Consider the following 12,857-nt stretch of genomic DNA (forward strand, 5'->3'; position numbering starts at 1 on the left):
GCAGAGAACATTTATTTCACATAATTTTGCTATTTAAAGAAGAGAAGAGCTCGAGGAGATGGCTGTCAGCTTAAAGGTCTTGTTTGCACCATCATGTAATTTGCTCCAGTAGCTTAAATTAGGGTCTGAGACTTGGTTAGGGTATATTAGATAAGATACTTCTTTTTTCATCTGAGCTTCTGGACTTGTATCCTCTGAGTTGACGAATCTACCAGACCAAAAAGGAAGCTTAGAGCTAACTGTGATTTTCACAGGGCGGCAGTTAGTGTCCTGTCATGGAGAGAGTTGGTCTGCCCCAGGGGAGTAGAGAGCCCAACTGTGGCAAACAGACTGATCTAGGTTTGGATCCCTTGTCTATGACAGTTGCTGTGCGACTCTGGGTAGGTTACTTTACCTCTCTGAGTCTTTGTCTCCTCCCTGATGGGATGGAGATGGTAATTCCCACCTCACAGGGTTGCCATGGAGATGAAAGGAGTCAATATAAACAGAGCGTGGCACAAACCCTGGCACAATCGTTCAGTGTTTCGTGTTTGCTGAGTGCTGACTGTTCTCTGAGTGCTGGGATAGATACCAAAGGAACAGAATAATAGATGAAGCCCCTGCCCTCATGGGGTGCGTGCTCTAGTTGGGGAGATGGTAAACAAAGAAACTGTAATACATTTGCACACGAATGGATCTTGGGAAGGAAACTGAATGGGTGCCAAGAAAAAGAACTACTGGAGGAAGGAGGAGTCAGAGTAGACCTCCCTAAGGAGGCTGAGATCAAGAGGGCAAGGAGAGTGGTGCACAGATTGGGGAGGGGAGTGTTGGGAAGAGCAAGGAAGATGGATGGTGCAAAGGCCCAGAGGTGGGATCCAAGTGTGGAGGTCAGAGAGACGGTCCAGATCATGCAGGGCTCTGGATACCACTGTGAGGATTTTCCATGTTATCCTGAGGCCAAGAGGACATCACTGAAAGTTTTCAAGTGGGCAGGAGAGGGTAGAAGATGATCAGAGTTGAGTTTTGAGAAATGAGTACACTCATCTGGTACAGGTTTCCACAAGAGGAGGAACAGATTGTGGAGAGTGTTTTAAAATATAGATTTTATTATTATTTAGGTATAGCAAGGCCAACAGGTTAAGAGACGACTGCCAAGAAAAAATACACCTTGTTATACTCCCACATCATAAGAGGAGTAGCCCACCACACCTCAGGTGCCATATGGGGAAGCCCCTGAGCCAGTAAAAAGACAGAGGGAGTGGAGGGGAAAAGGTGGACAAGAGCCCTTATCCTGGTTTCCACAGGAAGGAACAGGTGAGGCAGGAGTTAACTCGTGGAGGGACAGTCCCTCCAGGGTCAGCAAGATGTCAAAACACTAGAATATAGAAAATCTAAGGCATGGTTGACACAGAAGGACAGCAAGAAAGGAGGCAGAGAGACCAGGGAGGAGGCTGTGTGGTCAGCTGTGTGAGAGGTGATGGTGGGGTGGTAGGGGGACTATAGCAGAAGGATGGAGCTGAAGCTTTTGTCATTTGCCCTCCCCACCACCCACCAATCAGTAGAGGAAGACATCTTTCCTGGGAGACCTGTCTGCAAGGCATAACAAGTGCTCACTTGTTTGGGGGACTCGTTGGCAACGCTGATGACCAGCACCCCTCAGTTTTGTCCAAATGCTTAGCTGCGTTGTCACACTGGGGCTTCTTTGGAATCTAAGACCTATTGGCAAATGGGATTAGATGCTGTGGATCTGAAGCAGCAGAAATTGCCAAGATCCTTTAAAATAGGATTTGCTTTTTGTTTCCTTTGAGACAAGACCTGAGCACCAAATCACACATTGATCTGAGTGACTTGGGAAGTCTTTGCAGGGGCTGGACCTCTGTCTTCAAATATTTGAAGTTTGGGCATGTGAAAGATGATGTTTGTTAACTTGGACCCCAAGACCAGAGCTTGAACATCAGGGTATAGAGAAGAGGGAAGCAGATTTCAACACTGTCTGGGGAGCTGCCTTAGGTAGAGAAGTCCAGAGATGAAAAAAGCTGCTTTCGGAGGTAGTGGGCTCACCTTTGTGACAAATGGTCTAGGAGAGATGGGTATCCACCTGTGTGGACCAGGGATGATGATATTTAATATGTACCACTCTGTCACGCCTAAATGCTATATATACTTACTATCTTATATGATGATATAAATTCAACAGCCCTGGGAAGGAAGTGTTATTCATACCCCCAATTTATAGATAAGTAAATAGAAGCTCAGAGACATTACACCAATTGGCCCAGGTTCCCTGGATAGTATATAGTGTACTAGTGTCACTGGCCTGAGTAGTTTCACAGCCCATGATCTCAACTAATTAGCTGATGCTCCTCTGAGGCCAAGAACACCCCTAGGGAACAGATTAAAATGCCAATTCCTAGATCACTGTCCTGACCTGATGCTTGTGCATCTCTGCACAGTAAAGCCCAGAGATCTGAATTTTAATAAGCTATGGATGGTGGCCATAGATGTTTGAAAGCCACCACTTGATTCCCTCCTGCCCTGGATTGGGGAGACAAGGTATGAGGGAGTGTTTGGATACAATGGATTTTAAGGTCCTTTCCATTCCTGAATGTCTAGAAGTCTGTAATTAAAGGAAATTTTAGTTTTCTGTGGATTTTATTTGTTTATACTTTCCTGCCACCCCCATCAATCTGAATAGCATTGATTGTGCTCCCTGGATAATGGACCATTAGCTTATATTCTGGACAAAAGGTAACAATCACAAATAAATAATAGTTAACATTTATTAAGACCTTATCATGTGCTGATAGCTTCACTAAGCACTTGAAACTGAGGCCTGGAGAAGAAAAAATTACCTTCCCATTTGGCAGGAAAGGCAGGATTTGAATCCAGGTGTGCTTGAGTAGAGAGCCCTTGCACTTGATTTTTCTGTGCTATGGTTGCAGTGGAAGGAGGGTGGGGGACAGAAGTCTGTGCTACAACTCTCCAGGTAGTTTGTCTTTTTAATTTATTAATTCATTCAACAACGCATGCCACGAGGACCTTCTCTGTGTCAGACTCAGCTCTTGTCCTCATAGATCTTACAGTCTTTTACTAAAGGTATACTGAGGATGGAGGAAGGTGCACAACTTGCTGGTAGAAGATTAACTAGGGTCCTGACATGACTAAGGTCAGAGAAATGAAGTAGAAAGAGAGATCCAACGATGCTCTGGAAATGGAGAGACTGAATAATTTATTGACTACACTAAAATACTTTAGTGTCGTGGCTCTCAATGGGGCACAATTTCTTCTCCTAGGGGACATTAGCAACGTCAGAGATATTTTTGATTGTCACAGCTTTGAGTGACAGGCTGTGGCATCTAGTGGGTAGAGGCTAGGGATGCTGCTAAACATCCTATAGTGCATAGCACAGTCTCCCCACCACAAAGTATTATCTAGTCCAAAATGTGAATAGAGTCAAAATCGAGAAACCATGTACTACAGAGTAAAAGATAATTAATAACTATAACAATAATTTCCATAAGCCAGGATGATACCAGGCACACTCATCTAAAGAGCTTAGAATCCTAAAGCTGAAAATGCCTTCAAAGGTGACCCAGGGACCCCTTAGGTCTCAGGAAAGTGAATACATTGCCAAAGATCACACAGTGATTCACATACAGATCTACATAATTCTTTTGGACAGCCAGAGAAGTGTTTGATTGGGGCTATAAAGCTATTCTCTGGGCCAGCAGACTGTGAGACGATACTCCCTATAACCTAAGGTCACCCAAGCAATGGCTTCTTTGCAAGGGGACCTTCTTTCTTTGGCTCTCAGATATTTCCCCTTAAGTCACTAAAACACATATCCCCTAGAGGTGAGGCTGGCATGTGATTGAAATGATGAGATGTGAACATCTTTGAGCTTAAGGTTTTAAAAGGTTTTGGTGGGTTGACCTTGAGGATCCCTAGGTGATTAAAATAACTCTTTGCTTTTTGCCTGAAGTAAATGATAATGAACCCCTATCTCTTCTCCTAGGCCAGGATTCTCCCCCTTTGGGGAACATTTTCTTAGTGTTCTGAAAAGGAGGCCTTGGCTTCCAGGTGATGTTGGAGGTTAAGGGAAACAAATCTAGAGTGGAGAGAGACAAATAACACCAGCACTTTTCATCGAACCCTTACTTGGAGCCAGGTGTTGTCCTAAGAACTTCCCAATAATGACTATCTTGATCCTCGCAACAGCCCTGCCGTGTAGATACTGCCATTATCGTGACTTTATGGAGGAACACCCAGCCCATGGGAGATGAAGTCACTAGTCTAAGGCCACCCAGATTTTTAAACCCAGGTCTACCTGCCTCAGAGCCCAGATTTTGACCCTTGCTGCCAGTTAAGCCCAGCAGAAGTCAGTGGGAGATTCATTGAGGTAGTGGACTTAAGTTTAATCTTGAAAACAAAGCTTATGAGAAGGGAGGGAGATAGAGAATGGATTGGGCAAACACAGGATAAAGTTCAAGCTCATTGTCACATACTATGGGGCTCTATATGGCCTGGTCCTTGTCATCCTGTGCAGCCTCCCTCAAGCCACTAGTTTATTATGTTCCCTCCACTGACCTGATTTTGAGACACAATACTTTTTTCCACTACAGTGCTTTTGCCTATACTATTTCTTTTGTCCATAATATTCCTCATCCCATCTCTTTCCTTGGATGACCTACACCTACACATCTCTGGGGGCTCAACTGGCAATGTTACTCCCTCATGGAAACCTTCACTGATTCTCCCCTTCCCCCATCTAGAACTTGTCTCATTGCACCCTGTGCTTGTCCTTTGCAGCCCTTAAAACAATTCTCATAATTATTGTGCAGTGATGTGTTCAATGTCTACCTTTCTCAGCACCAGACCAGTAATGTCTGATAGAATTTTCTGCAGTTACAGAAATCTCTTAGATCTGTGCAGTCCAACATGGTAGCCCCTAGCCACATGTAGCCATCAAGCACTTGAAAAGTGATTAGTGCAACTGAGAAAATTATTTTTCACATTTCACATATTTTATTTCTAAATTATATTTTATATTGTATATTATACTATAGAAATGATTTTATATACAAATTATATAATTTAAGTTGAAATTTAAATAGCCACATATGGCTAGTGACTACCATATTGGACATTGCAGCTCCAACTTGTGACTTCCTTGAAGGCAAGGATTATACCTATCTTATTCAGTTGTAGAATTCCTTGTACCTAGGATGGTGTCCAAATGAATAAAATAAATCAGTCAATCAACCAATCAACCAATGTAGTCTACAAAAGTTGCTTTCAAGAAATCATCCTAGAAAGGAGAGATCTAGAGAAGTCTGACTTGCACAGGGTCACACAATAAGGCAGAACTAGATATAAAATCTTAGCCTCTGGAATCTCCTGTACATGTGCCTAAATGGACAGCAGGAGAAAAGCAGAGGTTGTTTGGGGCCTGAAAGGAATCATCCTACAGCTGTATGAATGAGCTTCCAAGTGCAAGGAGGGACTGTTTTCTTAGGCACTCTCATCCCTTTTCCCCCTCCTCGAACCCTATAAACTACTTAGTGGCTTATAATCTATTAACACTTGGCTTCCCATAAGACTGAGCCTGTTCCAAAGTCCACTCTTGCCAACCCTCTACAAGGCATTCTGATTTTTTTAAAAAAAAAAAACCATATTTCTCTCAGGAAATCTGCTGCCTGCAATCTGTGCACAATATACACAGGGTGTGGTTTAAAAAACATCTAAGTCGTGACTTGTAACCCACTCAGATTCACGTGGCTATTCCTTTTATTTCACTCCTTTTTTATAAATAGAAGTCAACACATTTCAGGGCTAATTTTGACTCCATTCAAATTGCAGATTACAATTCTGAAGATTCCAGAATAGGGAGCCTATATATTTTTATAACAATTTTTAAGATGTAATAATAATATTAGTTTATATATATGTTGAATGCCTTGTTTACCAAGCATTCAGCACACATTATCTCACTTGGTCATTAGAGTAACTCTGTGAATCAAGGACTATTGTGAGCCCCGTTTTAGGGTGAGGGAAACTCAGTCTTTTTTTTTTTTTTTTAAGGTTTTATTTATTTATCCATGATAGACATAGAGAGAGAGAGAGAGAGAGGCAGAGACACAGGCAGAGGGATAAGCAGGCTCCATGCAAGGAGCCTGATGCGGGACTCGATCCTGGGACTCCAGGTTGGTGCCCTGGGCCAAAGGCAAGCGCCAAACCGCTGAGCCACCCAGGGATCCCCGAAACTCAGTCTTAAAAAGGTTAGGGCACTAGCTCAAAGTCAAATAACCAAAAAGTAGCAAAGCCAGGATCTGAACTCAAGTCTGTCTTACTCAAGAGCCGATACTCTTAGCCAGAACACAATTTGGCCTCTCTAATCGATATTACGTGTATTTATGTGTTAAAGTATCAGAGAGAATAATCAAGAAATTTGACCTGCAGTTTAGGAAAAGATTACTTTTTATTCTTGTACTTCTTTTTGAACTTTTAAACCCTATATATAGATTATATTAGTATATTCTACATTAGTATAAAAAACTAAATTAATTTTTAAATTTAAATAAATAAAAACCTCTTATTATTTTTATCTTCTTTTTAATCCAGAGAGGAATCGTCACAATAGTGTCATATCTATACCTGAATAGATTAAATATACATGAATCTCTGAGTAAATCTGTAAAGTTCACATGCTCTGACATTATTTGAAAATTTATCTCAGTAAACTGCAGTTCTGATATGTACTGTATTTTTATTCTAAATACCAGATTTCATATTTCAGTTTCTGCATTATTTTTTATTTTGAGATAATAGGTTGTTTTTTTTTTAAACATTATATTTATTTTCAGTGAAAATGGTAGGTTTCCCTCGAGAGATTTACACTCAGATATGTACATGTTTATGTATTCATACTTCGACCTCTGGATATTGTAACTGAACATCCTTTGGCATTTGTGAAATAATGTTGTATTACATAAGATATGCTATTTGTGGATCAATTAATAAAAACTTAAAAGTGGAATTTAATTAAAAATTTTAAATGAAAATTAATTTTACTCCAATTGAGAAGTAAACATTAACAATACCCTTCAGTATTCAGAGCCTCAGAGAGCTGTATCTGTCACACTAAAAGTCACTTGGGAGAATTTCTCCATGGTTCAGAGAGGAAGAAAAAATTTTAAGTCAGGAAAATATACATACACTAACAATGATGTATCCTTTCCAACAATCCAGACAGTGCCTACTTTTACCATCCAAATGGCTACTGCTTCTAAAAATCAAAACAAAAAATCCCCATTAGTGCCCATATCTCATAGTCTGGAGATCTGCTTAACAAATCACTGGCTTGTAGTAGGAGGCATCTGTAAGCCCCTCTACGTGGCCTCTGTCCTTTCCATTGCTTGGTTGGGTTTCCCAAGATTCTGAGAGCAAATCTGATATCCCTTAAAAATTCCTATCCTCTCGCTTTGTATTCCTGATGTTCTCAAGGATAGCCATCGACAGAGTCTCACTCTAGCTAGCTGTTACAAAAACCTTTCATTCAGAAGAAGGCAAGCGGTTTCAGCCCTCTCATTCACACACTTCATAAACAACAATACTTTGCCCAAACCTCCCCTCTGGCAAGGTATTCTGGCTTTTTTAGAAACCACTTTGCAACATCAGTACCGTTCCCTTCCAGAAGACCTTGCAGAAAAATTAGGAATTTCACGGCATAGGAGGAAAGGCTGGGAAAAAAAAAAAAAACCGATGTCATCGCGTGGACTCATCAATTCAGTCCACATTTCAAAACAGCAGCTAACGCTTCCTTAAAACACCAGACCTCGACATTTCCCTTTAGGATTGCGAGCTGAAAGGGGGAAACATAACCCCTCTCGCTCCCCCTGAAGATTCTGACGGATCTGAAAAATGGAACTGAGTCAGGGATGCAGAGGCTGGACTGCTGGAGTAGGAAAATGGCTTGTGTCCTCGGGGCCTAAGTCTTTCCTCTCAAACAGTCCCTTTTAAATTCAAGAAGCCGTGCACGGATGCCCCCCTGCAGGGTCTCGTCTTGTCAAGGGAAGCCTGTCTGCCTCGCCCTCGCCCCCAGGATACTCACGGCAGCTGCCTTAGCTGGAATAAGTCCTCCTCCATGTCCGCGCTGCGCAGGACGAGCCCTTTTCATGGCCCTTACATGGTGTTGGTGGAGGCCGGGCGGCCGGGCTTCAGCACCGGGGGGCCGGACAGCTCCCGCGCCGCTGCCTCCCTCGGCGGCAGCTGCTCGGGGGAGCCGCCGCGGACCAGCCCCCGAGACAAAGCGGCGGCCGCCGGGAGAGTGGGCGGAGAGGAGGCGGCCGGGGCAGAGCGAGCCGCGCGGGGGGCGGGGAGAGCCCTTCTGCTTAGAGGAATTTACAGGCTCTCTCTGTTGGCGACGTTGTCCTGGGTGCCTATAGGGCGCACCAGCCTGTGAAATGGCTGTCGAGGTACCAATGAGCACTCTTCGGTCGACAACGCCTCTCTGAATGTTTATTTGTGGGGATTCATTAATGTTGACATCGGCGTAATATTCCCGACAGCCAGGCTGGTGTAGCAAACGAAGGGAATGAACAATGCAAAGATGCAGGCATGCATTTAAAATGTTGTTTATTGAGCACCTACTGTATGCCAGGCGCTGCGCATATGTGAAGCAAGTTAGACATGTCATTGTCATCACGGAGCTGTCTGGTCTAGGGAAGTGAATCCACAAAAAAAAAAAAAAAAATATATATATATATATGTATAAGAAGGCCAAAGATCACTCATTCATTCCTTCAGTGAGCAAGTATTATTGAGTGATTTCTACAGCTCTGACGCTGGGAAATCAAAGATTAATAAAACTAAATCCCTGCCTTCAAAATCCTCCCCTGCCTATGGTTTCCCCATCTTCCTCCAGCTAGAATGTCTGCCTTCTTTAGAACTTAAGCTCCATAAAGGTTTGCAAGTTTTGCTGATGTACCCCCCAAGGGCCTAGAACTATAAAACTTCATTTATGTACACTGAAATTGGAATTTAATAACCCTCACTAAACTCAACCCCAGGGCTTAGCATTGTGTAAACTCAATACATGCTTGTTAAACTGGAAGCGAACTGATTTTTCATTCAGGTGAATAGGATTCAGTATCTATTTTAATCCCTGAAGAGCAAGGGTAATGATTTCTATTAGAGATGGCAAGTTGGAGGTCCATTGGTAGTGTGTCCAACTCATCCTAGTTTGCCCAAGACTTTGAGTTTTGCACTGAAAGTTCCAAGTCGTGGGATGCCATGAGTCCCAGGCAAGCTTTGGCAGTTGGTTAGTCTACAACCAAAATCCCTATCCACAGAGAGATTTATTTTGAGTAGCCTGAAGGGTTAACAAGAATAAAGTGTAAAGATTCAAAACTACGAAACCCTTAGAAGAAAGCGTAGAAGTAGATCCTTATGACCTTGAGTTAGGCAGTGTTTTCTTAGACATGACATCAAAAGCAGAAGTGACAAAAGAAAAAAATTAGATACATAGGACAGGATCAAAGTTAAAAGCTTTTCTGCCTCAAAGGATGCCATCAGGAAAGTGAAAGACAGCCCATGGCATGGGAGAAAATATTTGCAAATCATATACCTTATAAGAGACTTACTTCAAACAGTGTAAAGAACTCTTACAACTCAATAATAAAAAGACAATGTGGGATCCCTGGGTGGCGCAGCGGTTTGGCGCCTGCCTTTGGCCCAGGGCGCGATCCTGGAGACCCGGGATCGAATCCCACATCGGGCTCCCGGTGCATGGAGCCTGCTTCTCCCTCCGCCTGTGTCTCTGCCTCTCTCTCTCTCTGTGACTATCATAAAAAAAAAAAAATTAAAAAAAAATAAAAATGGACAGATAGGGATGCCTGGGTAGCTCAGAGGTTGAGCATCTGCCTTGGGTTCATGTCAAGGCATGATCCCAGAGTTCCGGGATCAAGTCCCACATTGGGCTCCTCGCAGGGAGTCTGCTTCTCCTTCTGCCTATGTCTCAGCCTTCTGTGTCTCTCATGAACAAAAAAATAAAATCTTCTAAAAATTATTTTAAAAACCGGACAAATAATATGACTAGATATTTCTGCAAAGATGTGTGACTAGCTGGGGCACCTCGGTGGCTCAGTCAGCTAAGCATCTGACTCTTTTTCTTTATTTATTTTCTTTTTTTTTTTAACTCATAAAAGACACAGAGAGGCAGAGACACAGGCAGAGGGAGAAGCAGGCTCCATGCGGGGAGCCCGACTCGGGACTCCATCCTGGGTCTCCAGGATCACACCCTGGGCTGAAGGTGGCGCTAAACCCACCCCTGAGCCACCTGGGCTGCCTTCGTTCTATCTCTCTTAAATAAATCAATAAATCTTTTTTTTTTTTTTAAATGTGTGACTAGCTAATGAGTACTTGAAAAAATGCATAACATCATTTAGTCATTAGGGAAATGCAAGTCAAAACAACAATGAGGTAGCACTCTCTGGGGGCACTTGGGTGGTTCAGTGGTTGAGCATCTGCCTTCAGCTCAGGTCATGATCCCAGGGTCCTGGAATCAAGTCCCACATTGGGCTCCCCACAGGGAGTCTGCTTCTCCCTCTGCCTATGTCTCTGCCTCTCTCTGTGTGTCTCTCATGAATAAGTAAATAAAATCTTAAAAAAAAAAATTGCACTCTCTGCCCACTGGAATGCCTAGAATTAAAAAGACAGACAATAACTAGTGTTGGTGAGGATGTGGACTGGATATTCCTCTCATACACAAGTCCTGGGAATGTAAAATGGTGCAACTGCTGTGGTGAACAGTTGGGTAGTTTCTCAAAAATTTAACACAGGGTTACCCAGCAATACCACTCACAGGCATATACCCAAAAGAAATGAAAACACAGTGCACACAAAACCTGTACACAAATGTTCATAACATCATCCCTCATAATAGCAAAGAGTGGAAACAGCCAAATGTTCATCAAGTGATCATCAAATTATACACTCAGAAGAGTGAATTGGAAGTGCCTGGGTGGCTCAGTCAGTTGAATGTTGGACTCCTGATTTTGGCTCAGGTCATGATCTTGGCTCCACGTGGGGCTCAGGGCTCAGCACTGAGTGTGCTTGAGATTCTTTCCCTCCTATTCCCTCTGCCCCTCCCCCTGCTCATGCTCTCTCTCTCAAATAAATAAATAAATGAATAAATAAAATCTTAAAAAACAAAACACAAAATAAAAAAGAGTGAATTGTGTGGTAATTATATTTCAACAGAGCTGTTCTTTTTTAAAAAAATGATTTTCAACAATTTTTAATAATAAATAATAAAATTTGGCTTCCAATTTTTCAACATTTCAACAGAGAGATTTCACATAATAGGATTATCAGCTTCTTGGGGAAGAAGGAAGCAGTGTTCCTCTACTGGGTCTGCCTTTCTCTCTGGCCACTAGCAAGTGGAGACTTGAAGCAGCCTGCCTGCCACTATCAAGGCAACAGTCAGCCTACAGCAAGCTTCCCACATTTAGCTTCCCTCACTCCTCTGGAGACTTTTGAAGTACCCCTGAAAACTGGGAGAACAGTACTTAGTACATAATAGATATTTTAAAAATCATAAAGCATTAATGTTTTCTCTTCTTTCTTAGAAATATGGTTATATTTTTCTAAAGCAGTGGTTTCCACCTTTGAGTGTGAGTGAGCATCCCCCAGAGGGCTTGTTAACATGCAGATGGTTGTGTGCCACCCCCAGAGTTTCTAATTCAGCAGGTCTTGGTAAGGTCTGAGAGTTTCCATTTCTAACAGGAATGGTACTGATTCATGATACTGATTCTGTTGGTCTGGGGACCACACTGAGAACCCCTGTTCTAAAGTTTTATCTGGATGAGATTATCAGCCAAGAAAAATATGACCCATGTTTGTTTATGTCTCTGATCTTTGAGACATCCTTGAGCAGATATGAATATTATAAAGGCAGTTACTTTCAGCTCAACACATTATCCATCTGTCTGGGAAATGGGGGCATGCCAAAAGCCAGATGGGTTTTATTTCACATCAGAGTAATGCATCATGATCTCTCCTCTCAGATTCTTAAAACAAAACCTATAGGGGCTGGAATAAAGACTGACAAGCTGCCCTGTAGCCTGAAATACTGAATACAATTATATGCTATGAACAAGTGATTCTCCTTTCAACTGTGTTCTGATTCCTATTATTATTAAGGCAATATTCCATTAGTTATAAAAAGGGCACTTAATTGTTTAAAAGGAAGCCTGTGGATTTAAATTCATAAAGAGATTTGTCCTTTTTTTTTTCCCCTTTGGAACTGAAATTAGATAAAAAAAAAAACAAAAAGGGCAAATAAGTCTTTGGTGGTAGATCCCAGCTCTGCTTGCCATGCTGGTAGGATGGCACTTCCATCTGGAGTCATTCCCAGGTCCCTGGCATTGTGCTGGGGCTGTTAATTACCTACTGACTTTACCCAGGAGCCAGTAGAAAAGGGAGGCTTGGCTAGGAGGGTAAGCCCTTGTTAAAAAATATAAAGGCATACAACTTCAAAGAGGCTCTTGGTTAATACATCTCCTTCTTTTATGAAACACAAGATGTCTAATCTACAATGAAAGAGGCCTGAAGAGGGCAGAGAAAACCTATTTTCCCCTTCAATTCTGTCCTCTTTTTCTTCCTGTATTTTGGGGCAGCTGGCTCAAAGACAAACTTTGAAGCGCTCCTAATAAAACCATCTCATCCCTCAGACATTGTGTTTCCAGAGGGACATAAAATAAGCAGGAGGTAAATGTGAATCAGTGCCCAGAACACCTATCCAGACCTAGGAAAGAGATTATCAAGCAGAAGCAGTTCAAGACATCTGAGTCAACATTGAGGAAGTGATGGTATTTTCT

The 12,857-nt window shown here is 42.4% G+C and overlaps 1 protein-coding gene across 1 annotated transcript in view; it reads right to left on the minus strand.

The window, feature by feature from the left end:
* The window catches only part of LOC121475689 (SV2 related protein), a 71,085-nt gene extending 62,614 nt beyond the window's left edge, over window positions 1–8,471 (minus strand). Inside the window, exon 1 of the mRNA XM_041729210.1 lies at window positions 8,090–8,471. Coding sequence (XP_041585144.1) covers window positions 8,090–8,124 — 35 coding nt within the window. The 5' untranslated portion in view covers window positions 8,125–8,471. The remainder of the gene's footprint in view (window positions 1–8,089) is intronic.
* Window positions 8,472–12,857: the final 4,386 nt, after the last annotated feature.

This window comes from Vulpes lagopus, chromosome 14 (assembly GCF_018345385.1).
Source record: "Vulpes lagopus strain Blue_001 chromosome 14, ASM1834538v1, whole genome shotgun sequence".
Lineage (NCBI taxonomy): Eukaryota > Metazoa > Chordata > Mammalia > Carnivora > Canidae > Vulpes > Vulpes lagopus.